Raw genomic sequence first — 21,725 nt, forward strand, 5'->3', positions numbered from 1 at the left:
AAAATGGTGTCATCCGCAAATGATAACAGTGAAACCTGCTCTAAACCATTAACAACCTTAAATCCTCGAATGAAGCCACCTTCAACTGCCCCGCTACTGATAGGAGGTTTCATCTCTCCCTTTGATTTACTAGAAACTGATTGTAACTGAATATTTTTTTCTCATTAAGAAAATCTCTCTCTCTCTCTCTCTCTATATATATATATATATATATATGAAAGTATAGAATGATATTCTGTGAAGTGGTAAAAGAAACAAAGGTATACTCGTTTAAATTATTATGTTGTTCCATTCCCTCAAAAAATATATGAAAATGTAGAATGTTCTGTGAAATGATAAAAGAAGCATAGGTACACTCTTGACCTGAGAAATGGGCAAAGAAAGTACAAAATATTTAAGTTCAAGCAAAATTTAAACTCATAGAAACTGCAAAATATTTAAATAGATCATCTAAATAATCTATTACATACACAAACACACAAAAAAAGGGGCAGAGCCTTCTCCTGGACTAGGTGAGTTTCAGAAGGAAAGAACAGAAGAGGAATAGTTGAGGCGGAAGAAGGTGGGAAAGTTGGGTGGTCTAAGGGGAGGCAGAACCTGAGAAATGGGCGGAGGCGCCAAGCTGAAACATACACAGGAGCTGTCAACAGCTCTTTATGGTCAAAAGAAGGTTCGGCAGAGGTTAGGGTGGATAAAGCTGGCCTGTACATAGTAACAGGGGAAGCGGAGAATGAGAAGAGAAGGCTTTTCCTAAACTCCTGTCTGGTAGGCAGGATAAACACCACGAGATCTGGAGGAGATTAAATGATGGGCCAGCCAGAGATGGAAACCAAAAGGGAGATTGAGAATCCGAAGGTTACTGGACGCCAAGCCTCTTTTCATCTTTGTGAGTGAGGAGGAAGCCAAGAAAATTTGGTGCCTAGGGGACAAGAATTTTGAAGGGGAGTTACTTCATTTGGTGCCTTGGGACATGGGGTGTTTAGCCTGGAATGAAGGGGAAAGGAAAGATTTCTGGGTGAGAGTTTTCAGCCTACCTTTGCACCTCTGGAGTATGAGTTTAGTAGAGAAAATTGGAGATGTCTCCGGGGGTTACCTTGAGACAGACGATTCTAACCAGGCTAAAGAAACAGCAGAGTGGATTAGGATCCAGGTAAAATGGAAAGGGTGACCAAAATCCATTAGAATAAAGGATGGGGTTTCAATGGTAGAGGCAAGTATCTGGTCGGAGATCCCACCTGTTCGTGTTGACAACCAGACAGTCCATTCCTTGTCAGTGCCAGCAAAACAGGAGTGTATTGACAAGATTCTGGCGGGATTGGATATTTCTGCAGAAGTGGGGAGAAGACTAAAGGGGAAGGAGATCTGGTCAGAGGAGGAGGCAGGGGGGTTGGTCGTCACCTGAGAAGGAGAAGGCGCAACACAAAATTGGAGTGTTTGGACACTCAGCCGAGTAAACCCAGAGCTGACATGGTGGAACCGGGCAGCTTGATGTCTGACGAAGATGGGAAGACCGTCTATGCTCCTAGTCAACCTGGACAGTTGACAGCTTGTGGTGTTCACATTTCAAATGAGGACTGCCTAGTGGAAAGGGTAGCAGCTCGTGGTATCCAAACTTTAGTTGGGATGGGAGTAGTTTGGTGTTTTAAAGGAAATCCTATGGGGGGAAAGAGATGGATCAAAGGGAGCTTTGCGGTAAGGGGGGTAGCAGGGAATCATGCTTTGTAGTGCTGGAGCTGGACCACCCGACCCGAACTGATTCCCTTGAGCTGTCGCAAGGACCAATAATTCCTACTAAACTTTTAAATGGGTCGCATCAGGGACAAATCAGCACACTTCCTGTCCCTCCTTTTATTCCTACTGTTAATCCCCTTCCCCAAACCTATAGTTCTCCAAAGCCGAGTTTGGGAACCAAGGAGGGAGATGAAGCAATAGTCGACAACCAGCAGGAGCAGTTTCTTGGGAGGCAACTCTTCTCCCCGATGACAGAAGAGAGACACAACAATGATCGTAGTGCAGAAAGTTTGGGCAGCCAGTTGATAGAGACAGAGATGACGGGGATGGTATAGAGACCGGTTGGGGAAAGGACTGACGACGTAAGTAGGGTGGTCGATGGGGGAGAAGGTGGATAAGGTGGTTTGGATGAGTTGGATCCCAATGTCGAAGTGTAGGAGGTAAGCCCTCTCGCCCTAATACCTACAGAATGGCCGTTAATAGGGGAGGCTTCGACAAGCTGTTCTGGGGGTAAAGTCACAAAATGAGAGTTTGGAATTGTCTCTCACAGCTGGTGCGCCAACAACCCTAGAACCGTCAACTTGGGTGTTATGGAAGTTTTTGGAGTTTGGGACATTCTTGGTGGTCTCCCTGAAAGGCATGGATGACGAAACTTTAAATTATCTAATGGGGGTGGAGAAGAAAACCTTAGAGGAGAAAGAGAAAAAGGAAAGACGGATTCCGAGGGAATTGCTTAGGCTGGCTTGGGGACTGAACGAAAAGGTAGGGTCGGTGTCAAAGGAAGGCAAAGAGGGAAAGAAGGGAAGAAGTTCTTTGTAACAGAGGACGGAGGGTACAAGTTTTTTCTCAAAAATGAAATTAGTATCCTGTAACATGAGGTTTGGACTCAGGTCGCAGGAGGATGGTTGTAGGTTTGGTGGTGAGGTCCTGGAAGGCAGACATTCTTCGCTTGCAAGAAGCAAAAATGGAGGAGGTGGAAGCTCAAGTCATTAGAAGCATTTGGGGAGACCGGAGTTGTGATTGGGTTGTGTTACTGGCTGAAGGTACATCTGGGGGTGTGGTGGTGATTTGGGACACTGATACAGTGGAGGTAAAAGGAACAGAAGTGGGACTTTTCTCAATTTCAATTTGGTGTAATGCTATAGAGGAAGGCTGGGATTTTGTCATTACTGCAGTTTATGGTCCAAATGATAACAGTTTGAGGGATCTCTTTTGGGCAGAGCTAGGTGGCGTGAGACAAAAGTGGGATTCTCCTTGGGTGGTAGGGGGTGACTTCAATACAATCCGGTTTTCTTACGAGAAGAAAGGGGGTTCCAGGCCAAATAGGGGTATGAGAGGTTTTGCTTCTTTCATCGAAAGGTAGGAGTTATGGATTTACCTTTGCTGGGTGCTAAATATACCTGGACAAATAATCAAGAAGAGGCGACGTTAGTGAAGCTGGACCATTTTGTAGTCTCCCCGGAGTGGGAAGATAAGTTCCCAAGTCTATGCCTCGAGGCTTTGCCTAGGCCACTTTCAGACCATGCACTGATTTGTCTAGATTGCAAAGGGGTCCAACCTTTCAGATTTGAAAACTTTTGGCTGCAGGAAGAAGGTTTTATGGAGAAGTTAAGGGGATGGTGGGAGAAAACACAGGTGGTGGGGGCAGCAAGTCATAGATTCAGCAAAAAACCTAAAAGTCCTAAAAGAGAAGATAAAAAGGTGGAGGAATGGAGACTTTATGGGGCTGGAGCAGAAGAAAAAAGAGTGCCCTAGAAGTAATACAAGAAATAGACAGAGCTGAAGAGGAGGGTCTTTTATCCCAAGAAGATAGGAGGAAAAGATTAAATGCGAAGACAACTTTCGACAAGATAGCTTCCCAGGAAGAAGTGAAATGGAGGCAAAGAGCCAAGTGCTTATGGTTAAAAGAAGGAGATAACAATACAAAAATTTTTCACAAAATGACAACAGCTAGAAGAAGGGAAAACTCCATTAAAAGAATTATGGTAAACGGGGAAGTGATGGAAGAGGAAGACAGAATTAAAACCAGTATAGTTAACTTCTACAAGAACCTTTATAAAGAAGACTGGAAATAGGAGCCCAAACTCGATGGTTAAACTTTGATGGACTGATAAATGAGCAAGCAAGGGAGCTAGAGAGGGATTTCCAGGAAGTGGAAGTGAGAGAGGCAATTATGGATATGGAAAGGGACAAAGCTCCAGGACCAGGCGGTTTCACCATGTCTTTCTACAAAAGGTGTTGGGATTTTCTGAAGACAGACATCATGAAATTTTAGAGGAATTCCATATATTAACAACCTCAGAAAGGATGATTCTAGTCCCAAAGAAGAAAGGGGCTGAGGGTGTTAAAGACTACAGGTCTATTGTCTAATAGGCACCATGTATAAATTCCTTGCAATGGTGCTAGCAAAAAGGATGAAGCTAGTCATGGGGCACATTATTTCGGAGTGCCAGGGAGCTTTTGTAGAAGGAAGGCTGATGGTAGATGGGGTTTTAGTGGAAAATGAGCCGATCAACTCAAGACTGAGAAGTGGAAGGGGTGGGCTGATATGCAAAGTAGATCTGGAGAAAGCATATGATCATGTGAACTGGAGTTTCCTAGACTATGTGCTTAGAAGAATGAACTTTGGCTCTAAATGGATAAATTGGATGAAGGTTTGTGTTGGTACTCCTTCCTTCTCTGTTTTAGTAAATGGGAAAGCTTCTGGAAACTTCAAAAGTTTGAAAGGAATCAGGCAAGGGGACCCACTATCCCCTTTTCGTGTTTATTTGTGTGATGGGTGTTTTAAGCAGATTGGTGAAGAGGTCTGGTTCGGGGGGGGGGGGTCGGGTCCTAGAAGGCTTTACAGTAGGTGACGAGAGGGTGGAGGTTAATTTACTGCAGTATGCTGATGACACCTTGATCTTCTGTGATGCATTGAAGGAGCAACTCTATTTTGTGATGTCAGTGCTAAAATGGATTGAAGTAGTCTCGGGCCTGAAAGTTAACTTAAACAAAAGTGAGTTAGTGGCTGTGGGAGAGGTGCAGGAGCTGGCCAGTTGGGCGGATTTGTGGGGATGCAAGGTGGGAAAACTGCCTCTAAAATATCTGGGCATGCCCCTAGGTGCTAAATGTAATTCCAAAACAATCTGGGAGCCAATTATTGAAAGACTTGAAAAGAAGCTAGCATCCTGGAAAACCAAGTATCTTTCTAATGGAGGCAAGGTTACCTTGGTGAAAGGTGTGTTATCCTCCCTCCCAAATTATCTGCTTTCCTTGTACCCAATCCCGGCAGGAATGGCTGCTATCATCGAAAAGAAGATGAGGGATTTCCTCTGGAGAGGCTGGAAAGTTCAGAAATACCACTTGGTGAACTGGAACAAAGTATGCTAGCCCAAAGCTGTAGGGGGTCTGGGGGTTAGAAGAGTGAAAAGTATGAATACTGCTCTGCTGGGGAAGTGGTTTTGGAGATTTGGGGAAAGTCAAGGAGGGCTGTGGAAAAGGGTGGTGCAGGCCAAGTATGGCGTTAGAAATATGGGATGCGATCCAGGAACTTCAAATCACTCTTATGGATGCTTAGTTTGGAAAGTTATTGTGAAATCTTACCATTGGTTTGCAAAAGGTGTGAAATTCAAAGTAGGAAATGGGGAAAGGGTCAAATTCTGGAATGATGTTTGGTGTGGGGAGAGACCTTTGAACGAGAGGTTCCCTGTTTTGTTTGAAGTTGAAGCAAACAAGGAAGATAAGGTTGCTGAAAGTTTGCAAATCCAAGATGATAATGTGGTTTGGATCCCACAATCCAGGAGGAATCTAAATGATTGGGAAGTGGAGTGGATGGAACTTCTGCAACTCCTTTACAGGAACTTCTGCAACTCCTTTACAGTACTCTAGTGGAGGCAACAAGGGATGATAGTAGAATCTAGAGGTGGGAGAAGACTGGAAGGTTTACAGTCAAATCTTTTTACAAGGTGGACAGTTCTGAAGGACTTTCAGTTCCAATCCACATCATTTGGAGTAAAAATGTGCCTTCAAAGATTTCATTTTTTGTATGGACGGCTTACCTCAACAGAATACTTACAAGGGATAACCTCTCTCGGAAAGGTGCTCTGCTGGACTCAAATAGCTGTGTCCTATGTGAAGGACATCTGGAAACAATGAATCATCTATTACTTCACTGCAAATTTTCTTTCGAGATCTGGAACAGAATTTCACAATTATTTGAAGTGAAAAGATGCTGCCCAGGTTCAGTACAGGATTTTGTAAAAGGTTGGAGACTGGAGGGCTTGAGTAAAAGAGGAAGATTAGTTTGGAATTTAACCTCAGCAGTGGTTTTTTGGTCTGTGGCAAGAAAGAAACAGTCGGGTTTTCAAAAATAAGACAAGTTCTGCTGACTCCATTTTTCAGAAAATTTTGGGGAAGATGTTTTCTTGGTTGTCTGGTAAGTGGCTACAGGCTGCTTAGGGCCTAGGGGTATAGGCTTTGAGTCCTTTTTTTTGTACAGGATAATCTTTTTGTAAAGCAGGGTGGGGTTCAAGTTTAGAGGGATCAGTTTTCTGGTTTCCTTTAGCACTTTATCTTGCTGTATATTTTGTTCATATTTAATACAATGATACTCTACTTTTTCTCTCTCAAAAAAAAAAAGAAGGAAAAATGCTACACATTTCTACACTATTTTCACCAACTTATATTGAATATCATCTCTCGTTCTCCACATAAAGCCAGTAGTTTCCATTGGGGATCGATAGTAAAAAAAATCATCTTGGTACCCATGGAAATGGAAATATGCCATGGAAATATTAGGAAATACATGGACATTTTAAACCACGATACTTATTTTTTCTCGTACTTGCATACTATGGGAGGAAAGGCTACAGATTATAATCACAAACATTTAAAAGCTTTTTGCTATTGTTACCATCTAGTTTCTTTAGTGAAAGGATATATGAAACTTAAAAGTTACTGATCAAAACAGAAAGAAGAGATGTAACTCTGCGCTGTAGATTCTGATGTTAAGGTGCAGTTATTATATTCCCCTTGGATGAATTCTACAGCAAGAAACCGTGACTTATAAAAAGAGGATAATTTTGCTTATGTTTTTTCTTGTACTTGAATGCTATGGGAGGAAAGGCTACAGATTATAATCACAAACATTTAAAAGCTTTTCACTAGTCTTACTATCTAGTTTCTTTACTGAAAGGATATATGAAACTTAAAAGTTACTGATCAAAACAGAAAGAAGAGATGTAACTCTGAGCTGTAAATTCAGATGTTAAGGTGCAGTTGTTATGTTCCCCTGGAACAACCTTTTTGTTTCGTTTGAAAACCTATTGTAAATTTGTACTTGATAATATTTAGGATTTTCTTTGTTTTGGGCCATCACTCAAACTTGGATTCAAATAAGGAGCAATTTCTAGATTCAGTCATTCAGTGTTAAAATATCAGCCTGATGAGTGAGAATATGACTCTGAGTCTGAAAATGATAACTTTGTAAGAAATGCCAAGGGTTGGGTCTGTATCTAGATCACCCCTTACCAACACCTGGATAGCCAGGGCCAACAACATAGGGTAATGGCCTCTTTGCTTCCTAAAGCCCTGATATAAGTGGTGCACCAGGTTAAGAACATGGGTTCATATAGGATATTGGTCTGACATACCTGACTACCTACGAATGCTAGATTTGAATTATGCTTAGAAGGAATGGAAGCATTTTTGAAACTAAATAGTTTTATTACTTTCCATCCATTGTCTTCAATGAATCTATTTATCACCCACGTTATTCAACAGTGATGTTTTGAACTTACAAGTCATGGTTATATCATTATATGCAGCAATCAAACAGCGAATGGAGAAAGATGTAGATGAAGTTGGAAAGATTGCTCGTTCAGTAAAATCAAAAATTGAAGAGATTGACAGAGAAGTAATGCTATTTTTTTGCATGTTTCCTGTTCATTTGCACATATAAAAATTCTCTTTTGACCCTTTGATTTCTCTTCTTCAGAATGTCACCAATAGGCAGAAGCCTGGATGTGGAAAAGGAACAGGAGTAGATCGGTCCAGAACTGCAACAACTGCGTAAGTTATGCTTTATCTTTTTCTTTTTTGTTTGTATTTTCCTTTCAGCTAATTCTTAAAGGGGACTGATTTTGCTGATATCCCATTTTTGATAAAGGGGTTATGCCCCTAACCAAAAGTCCAAAATTACATGTTTAAAGACAAAAACCACCCTATGAATTGATATTTTTTTGCATCATTATAATTAGGTGTTTCTTTCTCCTTTGGCTATGAATTTTTGTGTGGTTTATCAGAAAATAGGATGTACGCAGGTCACTTTCTCTTAAAATGGCCGATTTTAGATGTGCTTTGCACAATCCTATATGGGGTAGATGGGATCATGAAATAATATTGTCTGGTTTATCAAAAACAAGATGTGCTAATGTCACTCTTTAAAAACACCAAATCCGATATATTTTTTTATTAAAGGAAAGCCCTTAGAGCAGAGATCTTTTCCTTCAGACAAGTGACATCCTATCTTTTCAAGAAAGAGCATCTTAGAACTTAGAAGTGGTTGCTCCCCCCCAAAATAGAAGCTTTCTTCCTCAGACATGTGTCCGCCCATTCTTAAAACAAGTGAGAGTAGATAACTCTACTCTCAAAAAAAAGTGCTAAATTGAGACGCATGGCTTCCCATAGAAAAAAAGTATCCACTCCAAAGGATGTGTGGCCCATACTAGTCTTTGTAATTCAATTTTCCATGGAAAAAAGTGTTCACTCCAAAGGAATCAGTAGAAAAGTGTAGAAATTCTGTTTTGATATAAGATTTGTGTAAGAAAGAGAAAAAGAAAGAGAAGAGAAGGCTTATGCAGAGAAGAAAAGAGGAGAGAAATTGAAGAGAATGGGAGAAGCCAAAATTAGGTTTGGCCTCCCCTTTCATTAGCTTATATACTCACAAATAAAAACCGAATACAAAGACAAGTGTGCCCTTGGTAAGTTGGCTACTTGTAAAATCTAAATACTCTTTAACTTAAACATAAACTAATGGGCCTTAGACACAATAACTCCCCAACTATACTATGTAAATCAAAAACAAGTAATATCAGCCCAAAACTCAATACTCCCCCTCAAGTTGGGAATAGATGTCACACATTCCCAACTTGCGTAGATCATGCTCTAGCTTGCTTCTTGCAATACCTTTTGAAAGAACATCAGCATGTTGCAAGTCAGATGCAACATATGGTAAGCACACTTCTCTAGATGTCACCCTTTCCCTTATAAAGTGTCTATCCACTTCTATATGCTTTGTGGGCAATGTTAGTTGCTGCTTGATTGCCACAGTATAGCACCATAGGTTCTTCGGCCGGGACTCCAAGTTCCCCTAACAAGGATCGGACCCAATAACTCCCTAACTATATTATGTAAATAAAAAACAAGTGATATCAGCCCAAAACTCAATAGAATCATTATAAAGATTTAAATTACAAAAAATTACTAATTTTAGACACATGGCTACCCATAGAAAAGTGTCCACTACTCCACTCCAAGTGATGTGGGGCCCATGTTAATCTTTGTATTTAATTTTCTCATTTAATTCAAAGAAATCATTAAAGACTTTTAGATTACAAATTAAATCTGATTTAATATTTAAATTATATAAGAAATTCAAATTAGATATACTTACTATATGGGGCCATATTAATCTTTGTAATTTAATTTCCTAATTCAAATAAAAGAATCATTAAAGAGACTTTTAAATTACAAATTAAATCTGATTTAAGTATTCAAATTAGATATAATTACTGGCTGGAGCCCATATTAGCCTTTGTAATTCAATTTCTTAATTCAAATAAAAAGTTATTATAAAGAAATTTAAATTACACGTTAAATCTGAGTTAATTATTTAAATTAAATAAGAAATTGAAATTAGATATAATTACTAGGTAAATAGTGAATTTCAAAGAAAATGATATTATTACAAAAAAAAACCCAAAAAAAAAGACACATAGGTGTAGTTACCCCGTACTTGTATGGGGGTCATTCTCTATTATATATATTAAAACAAAGCCATCGGATTAGAGAGCTTTTCTTCTAGACAAGTGGCATACTACTTTTTCAAGGAGCATCTTAGAAGTGGATATAACTCCACTCTCAAAGAGAATGTCTCTTCCTCTAACGTGTCTACCCACTCTTAGAAAAAGTGAGAGTAGTTAACTCCATTCTAAAAAAATGCTAAATTTAGACACATGCCTACCTAAAAAAGTATCCACTCCAAAGGACGTGGGACCACCCAATTAATCTTTGTAATTCAATTTCTTAATTCAAATAAAAGTAGGGTGATCATGAAAAATGGAAAAACCAAAAAATCGAATTGAACCAAACATTCCAGTTAACCGAACTGACTGGTATACATGTATATATATATGTATGTATGTATTATATTTTGTATATTATATATATTTTTGATATATATTTTATATTATCTATATAATATGAATGAATATATATGTGTTATATATATATAAATATATATGTATATATTTATAATATACAATATATTATTTAGTATTTATAATATAATATTTTATTTGTATTTCTAGTTTTTATTATATATTATATATTTATTTGTAATATATTATAAAAATAAAAAACTGAAAAACTGACAAATGGAACCGGTGGTTAACTGAACTGATCAACTGGTTAACTGATCGACTTCAGTTTTGTTTCAGTTACTGGTTTTCCAAAAACTGGTACTACCAGCTTGGTTTGGAAAATAAGCCCATGGTTCGGTTAATTGAACCGTGAACACTTCTAAATAAAAGAGTTAGTATAAAGACTTTTAAATTATAAATTAAACCTGATTTAATTTCTTAAATTAAATAAGAAATTCAAATTAGATTTAATTACCAATAGTGAATCTCAAATAAAGTGTTATTATTAAAAAATAAAAAACAAAAGGATACATAGGTGCAGTTGCCCTGTACTTAGTAGCCTAGTAGGGGATCATTCTCTAGTTTATATGTGCATTATATAATCCTATACTGGGTAGATGGGATCGTATATGTGACTGTAGTTGTATATAATGTTACATGGGTTTGGGTTTGGGTTTGGGTATGCGCCTAGGGGTGGCATCTCTAGCCTTGACAATTCTGGGATATTAGTTTCCTTCTTTTATACACCCTTTTTATAGTTCTTTTTAGGCCCAGACCCGGCTAAACCAAGTTTCAGATGAGAAAAGATTTTGGTTACATGAACAGTATGAGAATATCTAACTCCAGAGGCTCCTCGAGTCTTTTTGGATGTCACAGATTCAGCCCCATTTAAATCTCCCTTAGCCTCTCCCCTCCTGCCCAAATCCACACCTAACTTCCCAATCACCACCTCCTCGAACAAACAATTTCCAGCAACAGTGTCTTTGATTTGGGAAGGCAGACAAAGTTCACCAAAAGTCACTTCCTCCACCTCCAGAGACATCACCTCTTTCTAAGGCAATAGCAGACCCACTCAAATTGTTTTCCTCCTCTGTCAGGTCACTCTCCTCTCCTTCGTGCATCTCCCTATCTGCATTAGGTGGACCAAAATATTGGGAACCAATTGGGGAGGATCACTTTTGTAGAGGTGGCAGAGGTCCATGATTGGCTTACAAACAGGTCAATCAAAGGGTTGAGAGCAAACTATATTGTTGTTGGTGATGGTGACAATCAGAATCGACTATGGTACTTGTAGAGATTGTTGTAATGGGTTATTACTCATGTGGGCCTTTATTTCTTTTAATTTTTTGAAAAGTAAAAATAAATTTCATTAAAAAACAAATAGAGAATGCAAGAGGAAGGGGATAAGATATCACCAGAGAGAAAGGAGAAAAAAATTGAGGCACAGCCTAATACATGACCAGCACAAACTACAGCAGTCTAAGAAAAAGAACAAAAGCACCTCTAGGGCTAGACCCTGTGAGCTGGCTTTTTGTCATTAGTTAAGTGATGTTGCTAATCAGGGGCAAAAGTTTACTGTTTTGTATTATTAGCATGTTAATATAAATACTATTCTTAGAGCTGGATGGATGCACTCTTTTGCTGCCCAAAACTATCATTTCTCTCTGTTTCCCTCTTCTATGCTCTATAACTTCATTGCAGGTCTGCAAACATAGTATCAGACTATCAGTACATTGAAGATCTGTCTGTGCTTTATCCGACTATCTACTTCTCATGATCTCATCATTTCTCTCTTCTTTCTTATTCTTCTTCTTTTCTTCTGTTTGCTGGTTAAAGAGACACGTCTGGTTGTACCTCACAAAGGATCTGTCCCTAGGGTTTCCCTTTGGGTGTAGGGACTACAGGAAGCTTTCAGCCCAATTTTATGCCCTACTATAATTTGCTTGAAGCCAGTTTCATTCGTCTACTAGAGAGGTCTGGTCTAGGATAGATCTACAAGGAGTGCTGATTAGAAAGTCCTAGTCTAATCCCGGATTAAGAATTCAAAGTGCAGCTGACTGTAGTGGAAGAGTTCTCCTTGTGTGGGAGTATTGCAGTGTGTTTTTGGGGAGTTAATTCTTTAAGTTTTGGTGCTGCAGGTTAAGTTTCTAGCTTTGGTTTCAGGATTCAGCTTGGAGAACTTTGTGAGTTATGCCCAAGATTATATAGACTAGTTGATGCTAAAGCGACCATCATGAATTGCTATGAAAGTAGAGGGAAACAGCTGGTTTGGTGTCCAAGGTTCAGGTGGACATTGCTTGAAAGGGAGATAGAAGAATGCATTGCACTGTTGGAGAAGCTGGAAAGTGTGAAAATTGAAGTCCATTGAAGGGATGAGCAATGGTGGAAGGAATGATGAATGGAAAATTTACTGTGAAATCATTTTACTTTGCATTGTGTAGGGACCAATTGGCCTCAAATCAGATTGAAGGTGTTTGGGGCAATCCAGTCCCTCCTAGGGTAGAGGCATTTGCATGGCTGGTTGCAAGGGACAGTATATTGACAGCAGATCATTTGAAGGACATAGGATTCAATATGACCAGCATATGTTACCTGTGCAAATATCATGAAGAAATGGTCAACCACTTATTTATTTCCTGAAAAATTTCTGGTTTCATTTGGAGCTTGTTCACAGCTATGTTTGGGATGAGAAACTTTCTGCTAAGGTGTCCTTCAGAGATTTTTTTTTTCATGGCCAAAACTCAGAGCAAGTAAGAAAGCCAGATTGATTTGTATCTATTTACCTTTTGCCATCTGCTGAAATGTATGGAAAGAAAGAAATAGGAGTGTTTGAGGATAAAGTTTTGAAGTTGGATGGGTTATGGGGGCTATTGGAAAATCTGTATCAGATTGGGTCCTAGTTTTGCCAGAATTTGATCAAGTCAATAGAGAAGACCTAAGGGACATTCTTGGAGTTAGAAATTTGTAACATGGATGATATGATTTAATGTGGTTTTCCTTTTATTTTGTTTTGTTATGGTGATATTAATGATTTGTTGTGATTGTAGGTGTTGACTTAACGCCTATTTAGATTGTATTCTTTTTCTTTTTTAATGAATTACTTTTTTATTTACCTATAAAAAATCAGTCAGTTTTCTTCCAGCAGTTGCAGTAGTTCTTGTTGTTGGAGACAAGGGATGTCTTAAATAGAAGTGTCTTCCAAAGACAACTAACCTGTTGGGGAGGGCTCTAACATTGAAAACCCCAACCTGCATATCCTACATATTACTAGTTTGTTATTGGATATGTACAATTTCTGAGATGGTCTATTTCAGCGAAGTTATTCATCACTGAATGAGGAAGTTGATGAATACCCAACCTGGTGTAGAGAGAATGCAATTGTTATGTCTTGGCTACTATCCTCTGTGACTCCAAGGGTTGCTAGGACCGTTTAGAACTTTCCAAGTGCTTTGAAGATTTGGGAGGTCTTTAAGACCTATGGGCAGAGGAAAAATAATGCCCAAATATATAGATTGACCCAAGACATAACAGGTTTGAAGCAGGGAAGAACTTGACTACCATCTTGTGATTGATTGGGATAGCGCCAGTGACAAGAACTATGACAAGAAAACAGACGAAGGTAAAACATTTAAGATCCTAGCTGTATTGGATCGTATGTATGAAGACATAAGATCTTAAAGGGGAGAGATGAACTTCAAAACCTACATCATGTTTATTATCTTGTGAGAAATGAAGAGATGAGTAGAAAAGAGATGCAAGTGGATAACCAGTCACAACCATAGAGCATTAAAAACTTTTCTCTTCAGCTCCCAAGGAAGGAAAGAGTGTTAATAAGAAGCATCTAAGTGCTCTAACTATAGAGGGGAAAAAGACACTAAAGAGACATGTACGGTACTTCATCCTTATTTTAAACCAGCCGCAATAAGGAAGGATAAGAGGCCTCAAAAGGGATAGACATCCGGGGGGGAGTATAGCTATATTTAACATTGTTGAAGGTCAGAAGAATACACCTATAGTCACTTCTTCACCTATGACAGAGACCACTAATTCCTCTACTTTTGGGACTTTTTCTGGGACTTTATAGCCGATGAGGTAGAAATCCTTAGTCGAGCAATGGCTCGAGTTATCCCACTCCTTTATCTTCTTTTGCAAAAGTAGGTACAAGCTCTGCCCGTAGTGTTACTAGTTCTATTACCTCCAACTCCTGCATTATTGATTCTGGTGGCACTGACCATATGACAAATATGTATTCCTTGTTTACTTCTTATCACCTCATATCTAGTTAGGATAAGGTGAGAGTTTTTGATGGTTCCCTCTCCACCATTTCTAGTAAGGGGGAGGTGAACCTCAGCAATGATCTCTCCCTTAAGTCAGTCCTTCTTGTTCCTAATTTTTCTTCTAATTTGTTATCTTTTTCTAAGCTTACCAAGAACCTAAGTTATAGTATAACATTTATTCCTACCCATTGTAATTTTCAGGACAGATTGATGAGGAGAATGTTGGGAGTGGTCATGAAGCCTTTACTATTTCAAAGAAGATATCGATTTAGCCTTATTCATCTACCTTCAATGCTCGTGATAACCAGAAATCTAAACTAGGGTGTGCTTGTGACATGCTAAGCTAGGTCATGTGTCTTTTCTTTAATGAAAGTGTTATTGCCAGAATTGTTTCTGTGTTTCGAGTCATAGTTTAGTTTGGGAAGTCTATCAAATGTGAAAACAATGTATATCTACTTATCTAGTTTCAGATAGTGAAATTTGGACTGCTTTTGATTTGGTTCACTGATGTTCGGGGCCCTTCACCCTTTGTTTCTATTAGATGGCTATCATAATTTTATCAATTTTATTGATCACTATTCAAGATGCACTTCGATATACTTGTTGAAAACTGTACTGAAGTACCATGGACAACAATGCTATTCCATAAATTTATTGAGACAGTTTAGAAAAAGAATAAAGTAGTTTTGCTTTGACAACTCAACTGAATATTTTCAAAGTTCCTTGAATATGTTCATAGGAGGTGTGCTACATCAATCTTCCTGTGCTCATACTCAACAAAATGGGGTTATTTAGAGGATGAATAGACATCTTTTGGAAATTATTAGGGCCTTGTTATTTCAGCACAAGGTGCTTAGGAAATATTGGTCTTAGGTGGTCCTTTTTTTTATGAATGATAATAGATTTATTAATTCAGAAGCTGATTTAGAGTGAATTCATACAACATCCCAGGGAGAGGCGTGAGCTGCAGCCCCTCCTTGAATCTTACAACTTCATATTTGATAAAGAGGATACCATCTAGGGTATTAGGTATGAAAACTCCTTTCTCTGTCCTGTGTCCTACTCAAGATGACTTGCCTATGCCTCCCAAGGTCTTTGAGTGTGTCTTCTATATTCACGTCAAGGATCTAAAGCAGACTAAGTTGGATCCTAAAGCTATATGTGGGATATTTCTTGGTTACCCTCCTACACAAAATGGTTACAAGTGTTGTGATCATGTTTCTAGATGAAAATTTGTAACCGAAGACGTTGTCTTCTTTGAGTCTCAATCAAGGATCAAAATCCGCAACGTATCGGCCAATGCATATCATAACAGTGGGTCATCATACATGAAATAATAGGTGTTTTGAGGTTTGACCTATTTCAGGGGTAGATATGCCTTATATCATGCCCCCTGAATAAGTTTCAAAAAAATACTAAAAAAAATATAAAGCGCCCTGATACAAAGTTTGATACACCCATCCTACATATTAGACTGTATCGATATTTAGAACCTTGGTCTCAATCCGTTTTTCAACCTTCCAAGAATTCTCCTCAGTGTGAGACTAGTTGGGTAGAAAGGAATTCTTCTTCACTTTTTGTGACTTTTCCTATTTCTAGTCCTTCATCTTCTTCCCTTGAACAACAAAATGAGCTGAGATCTTTACATAGAAAAGGGAAAATGAACTGTCTAGCTTGTGATGGCAACTAACTAGACTCCAACCAATTTGATCTAGTAGATCCAAGTAAACCTATTTTTGATGTTCCTCCTACTTTAGACTTGGACCTTCCTATTGCTCTTCATAAACCTATTTATTCTTATGCTATTGCATATCCCATTCTTGTTTTTTTTTTGATGAGTATGTTTCTTATTCTTGTTTGTCTCCTTGTTGTTATTCCGTTGTTTCTACTATTTCTTCTGTCCATGTTTTAGGTATTTTGTAGTTATAAGTGATCCTAAATGGAGAGAGGCAATGAATAAAGAAATGAGGGCTTTAGTGAAGGTCAAAACTTGGGAATTAGTGGATCTACCAGAGGGAAAGAGCACTGTGGGATTAAATGGATATTTACTGTAAGGCAGATGGTTCAATGGAAAGATATAAAGGCTGTTGGTAGCAAAAAGGGTTTACCTAGAAGGAAAGGATTGATATCAAGGAGGTGTTTGCCCTAGTTGCAAAGCTAAACAACATACATGTTCTGTTGTCCTTGGCGACAAACTACTCTTGGAAACCACATCAATTAGATGCAAAGAATGCATTCCTGAATGAGGACTTCCATGAAGAAGTGTTTATGAATCCTACACCTAGCTATGATTTTCAAGGGAAGGTGCATAGATTAAAGAAGGCTTTGAATGGGCCGAAACAATCTCATCATGCCTAGTTTATGAGGAAGCGGTATTGATCATACCTTGTTTATGAGGAAGCAGGGTGATAAACGTGCAGCTCTCATAGTGTATATACAGATGATATGGTCATCACTGGGAATGATCCAAAAAGAGATAATGGGGCTGAAGAATTTGTTAGTGTATAAATTTGAACAAGAATTTGTGTCATCTGAGGTACTTCTTTGGAATTGAAGTTGCAAGATCTAACGAAGGTATATACATATGCTGGATGAAGTATGTCCTAGATCTACTAAGGGAGTAGGCCAGCTAATACTCCAATGGAACAGAATCATGGTTTATAGACAAGGAATGATACCAAAGGTTGGTGGAATAACTAATCTGTTTATCACTTACCAGGCCTGATATAGCTTATGTAGCACATGTGGTAGCTCAGTTTTATGCATGCTCGCAATGTTCCTCATATGAAGGCTGTTCAGAGGATTCTCAGATATCTAAAGACTTGTCTAGGAAAGGGAATCTTGTTCAAGAACCATATCAAGTTTGAGTTTGAGGCATTCACTAATGCTGATTGGGTAGGTTCCATAGGAGATAATATATATCGAGCTATTACATCATTGTTTGGGAAACTTAGTTACTTGGAGAAGTAAGAAGCATAGTGTAGAAGTTGAGTATAGGACAGTGGCCAATGGTGTTGCAAAATTGTTGTGGCTCTGGATTCTACTTATTGATTTCGGAATCAAGATTGATGCAGCTAACATATATATATATATTATATATATATATTTATTTATTTATTTATGAATATGTAGCTAACATATGTTCTTACTAAAGGACTTCCTTCGGTGAAATTTTATGGACTACTTGGCAAGTTGAGCACAATAGACTCTTATGGCTAACTGGATACACTCTTCTGCCGCCCAACAACTATCTCTTTTCTCTCTATTTCTCTCTTATATGCTCTAAAACTCCATTGCAGTTCTACAAACAGAGATGTCTGGTGGGAAAGATAGAAGGGGATCTATATTTTCATTAGTTGAGATAAAGGTTCAAAATATCGATACAAGATGATATGCTAGTTGGGGCTAGACCTGTTCATGGGCCAGGTAGCCTGACGGGCCGGCCCGATCTAAGTCGGGCTTGGACAGGATTTCAGGCCTGCGGGCTCGGGCCTAAAATATCAAGCCCGGCCATTTTTGGGGCCAGGCTCAGGCTTTCTCTAAAAAGCCTGGCTCGAGCCCGAGCCTAACTTGATAATGTATTATATGATAAAAATATATTTTATATAATAAAAAATATATATATAATATATTTTTTCTTTATTTTTCATCTCTTTTTTCAAGTAATAGTGAGATCTTTCGTTATTTTTTTAGGTTTTGAGTTATTTTAATATAAACAAAATAGTTTAATTGAATAAAAAAGGAAAAAAAATCTTTTTTTACAAATTTCTGGCCGGGCTCGGGCTTGGGCCTGAGCATATTCTGTTAATGTAGAGGCAAAGCCTGGCAACCATGCTCGTGAACAGGTCTAGTTGGGGCATATCGGCTTGTATCTTTGGTTGCTTTATCTTTTTTAGTTTTTTTTTTTTTTCAATCTGGTTCAGAGGGGTCGGTTTAAGGCCTGTCTACCCCTTGAACCATGTCACACCTCGAAACACCCCTTGTAGAGTTGTATTGGTGGCCTCTCGATACGGCACGTATCGGACGATACAGCCCGATACACATGAAACTTTGATCCTTGGTTGAGATCAGTCAAAGCTAACTGGGGGTGGGGGGTCCTCGTCCTAGTTGAGGTGAGAAGACTTGTGTGGGGCACTGCCCTTTTGCTTGCCGTCAGAGCAGGAAGTCTGTTGAGTGCTTAGGGAGTGATACTAGGGATTGTAGTTCAAAGGTTTTAAACTATGGATAGGCTGATGGTACATTGTTGTTAGGTTTTCAATGGAGTGATGAACGGATACATATTGGACTAGGGTTTTGGGTTTGCCTTTGTAGTGCATCAGTTCTTAGGATGACTGTTTCAGGAGATATGGTGGAAAGGGTCTGTACTGCCACACTTAGCATTGTTTCAGGAGGCCGATGTATGTTGTAGTCATCTGGCTAGAGTTTCTGCCAGGGCATGGTTATCTGATGGCAGCACCAGATGCTAAAGTTGTGAAGCTGGTTGTTCTGTCTGGACCACTGGCAATGGCAAAGATAGGGTATTAACTACACTATTCACTCGCAATTTTATGTCCCATGGCACAGCTAGTTGAAGATCCTTGATTCAGTGGAGAGGAGGCACTTGTAACTCAAAACGAGGTTGATTTTGATGTTGTAGAGCCCCAATAATGGGAGCTTTGTCAAGGAGCATGTTGACTTGTGCAGCTCTCAGATGGTGCGAACGAATTCTACAAGATTGGGTACTGTTCTCCTGGATTTTTACTCTAGGGATTCTAGACTGTTTGTTGGAGAGATCTGGTGGTTTCTCAACTAGATCCTGGTACAAATCTCTCCTTGGTCCATGCCCGAATATTTCCTGTTCCCTAGTTCTAGGGATGCAAACAGATTGGGTTGAATTGAAATGAATCTTATCGCATTGGATTTATATCAGATTCAGATCTAATTTGGATTGCAATCTGATATTGAATTAGCATTAACAAATAAATTAAAACTGATCAAAATTTTATATATTATTAATAAAATAATCTAAAGATGAATTTGATATTGTATATCATGGACAAAATATGTTGAAAATAAATTTTGTAAAACTTGAACCAACGACTCTTTAGTATTAAAACATCCAGGCCAACTTTACTAAATACATAGAATATAAATTTTTAGTATATTATATATAAGAATATGCATTTAAATTGAATCAAAACAGATTATATTGGATCAGATAGGGATGGATTGATATTTGATCCACCCTTAGCTGGATTGTTTTCAGATTGAAATTCAGAGAAGCACCAGTTGCAGCCCTTTTAGGTTCCACCTTGTCCACAAAGGGGTTCTCTATACATGGGCTTGCATGCTTTTCTAGCTTTTCAAGGTCAACAATTTGGCAACCTCGTATCTGTTTCTATTAGCAAAAATATTGTTATTCAAGTTCACCAAATTTACTTGGTTTTCCTTGATACTTAATTGCAGTTCCTTGAAGAAGAAATTCAAAGATAAGATGTCTGAGTTTCAGGTATTGCTTTTCTTCTAGCTCTCTTCCCTTTGACCTGGGTTTCTTTAATTCTATGTCCTTTTGTTATGATTCTCTTTTCTAAATTCCTTAAAAAATTTCCAGACTCTACGGGAATCCATCCATCAAGAGTATCGGGATGTTATTGAGAGAAGGGTATTTACAGGTTTTTAGCTTCTCCATGACCTTGACTCGAAAAGTGCATTTTCTGTATATGCAATTACGTTTACCATCATTATGGATCTGATACTTGTTTTTTCCTTGGTTTTTGTGATGATTAGTAACTGGTACAAGAGCTGATGAAGAGGTGAGTTTATATTTCCTTCTTAGAATTCCTCATGGAATCCTGTATTTCTGTGAACTGTAAAGTTTTGTTGTAATTGTTATGTATTATACAGACAATTGACCGGTTAATGGAGTCCGGAGACAGTGAGCAAATATTTCAGAAAGCAATTCGGGAACAAGGCAGAGGCCAGGTTTGTCCTCCCCCCTACCCTTCCTGTTTTCCTCCCTTTTTTTAGGTTTAATTGGATTCAATCTTGTTGTAGTCCAATTTGCCCTAGGATTAAGTGTTTGAATGAGGAAGTGCAACTGCCAAGAGAGAAGCACTAACAGAATAGTCTATGGGTTGTCATATTCCCCCATCTGTCATTGTTCCCAACTATACAAACAGATAAAAATTTATGAGGTGGGTAAACTGAAAATTTGCCTTTGGTATACACCACTACTCAAAATCCTCTTCTCTAAAGTTTCAAGTTGGAGCTAATGCAATACCCAAGAAGGAACATAATGGAAAATACACAAAATGGAGTATGGTTATACAATACACCACTATTTAGGATCTTATCTACAGTTTTGAGGCAGGGCTTTCAATATCATTATGAGAACTGAATTATTTTCAAGTTAGGTAGATTTTGGAAGTCCAAAGTCTGATGCATCTATGTCTAATTAGATCTCGTTGTCATATCTGAACAGTTCATGGCTGCAGTTTGATTAAACTAGAGGTGCAACTTGGATGGGCACAGGTTGAGCTTCTGCTAAATTATGAATGGGCCTGGTCTGAGGGCATGGGCCTGAGTTGGGTACCTGAGTTGCATGCTTAGATTAAACTGTCATGTTGGATTTGTTAATCGAAGTGACCATTGTAATTTCTTATATTTAAACGTGGGTATGAAGGATGTCCTTGCCATTATGGAAGCATTAAAATGTTGAGAGTGAGGAAACAGTTCATGTGCCACCAATAATTAGACCAAAGATTTTAGATATAAGTGGACCTTTTAAATGATTTGGATTTTCAAATGCTACTGACTTAAGTTTGCTTCTTTCTCTTCAAGAATCTACTACTGACTTAAGTTTGCTTCTTTCTCTTCAAGAATCTAAGAAAACCAGATTGCAAAATTTCCATTTTTATTTGACACTGACTTCGTTGTGAGACATAATGTTGTAGGGTACGGCCTTTACTGTTTATGTTTTGTTTTATTTTCTCTTTAGGTTAAATGGGCCTAGGTCTATATTGTAATTTTAAATCTGTTTTTCTGCCTACTAATGAGGAGAAAACTTGTCTCTTCATGTACTTTATTTTAATATCTCTATACATATCAATTTAGGGCTGGTAAGAAATTATAGCCACCCATTTCCTTTCAACCTCTTTTCTCTCCTAACGTAGAACTAACACCTTGGTATCAGAGTACCTGAAGCTTTATTAGAGTTTGCTTGTTTCACTTTTTTGTCCTTCTTTTCATCTCTTTTTCTTATTTCATTACTGTTTCTTCAAACCCTAGTTCTGGTTTACACTTTCCAGATTGTTCTCTCCATTTTTTAGGGTTCTAC

The 21,725-nt window shown here is 38.4% G+C and overlaps 1 protein-coding gene across 1 annotated transcript in view; it reads left to right on the forward strand.

Annotated features, from left to right (window-relative positions):
• SYP132 (syntaxin of plants 132) overlaps nt 1-21,725 on the forward strand; it is a 45,878-nt gene that overhangs the window by 17,714 nt on the left and 6,439 nt on the right. Inside the window, exons 5-10 of the mRNA XM_010258153.3 lie at nt 7,539-7,627; nt 7,709-7,782; nt 19,856-19,898; nt 20,001-20,061; nt 20,177-20,202; nt 20,294-20,371. Coding sequence (XP_010256455.1) covers nt 7,539-7,627; nt 7,709-7,782; nt 19,856-19,898; nt 20,001-20,061; nt 20,177-20,202; nt 20,294-20,371 — 371 coding nt within the window. The remainder of the gene's footprint in view (nt 1-7,538; nt 7,628-7,708; nt 7,783-19,855; nt 19,899-20,000; nt 20,062-20,176; nt 20,203-20,293; nt 20,372-21,725) is intronic.

Source organism: Nelumbo nucifera, chromosome 5 (assembly GCF_055504915.1).
Source record: "Nelumbo nucifera cultivar China Antique chromosome 5, China Antique-T2T, whole genome shotgun sequence".
Taxonomy (NCBI): domain Eukaryota; kingdom Viridiplantae; phylum Streptophyta; class Magnoliopsida; order Proteales; family Nelumbonaceae; genus Nelumbo; species Nelumbo nucifera.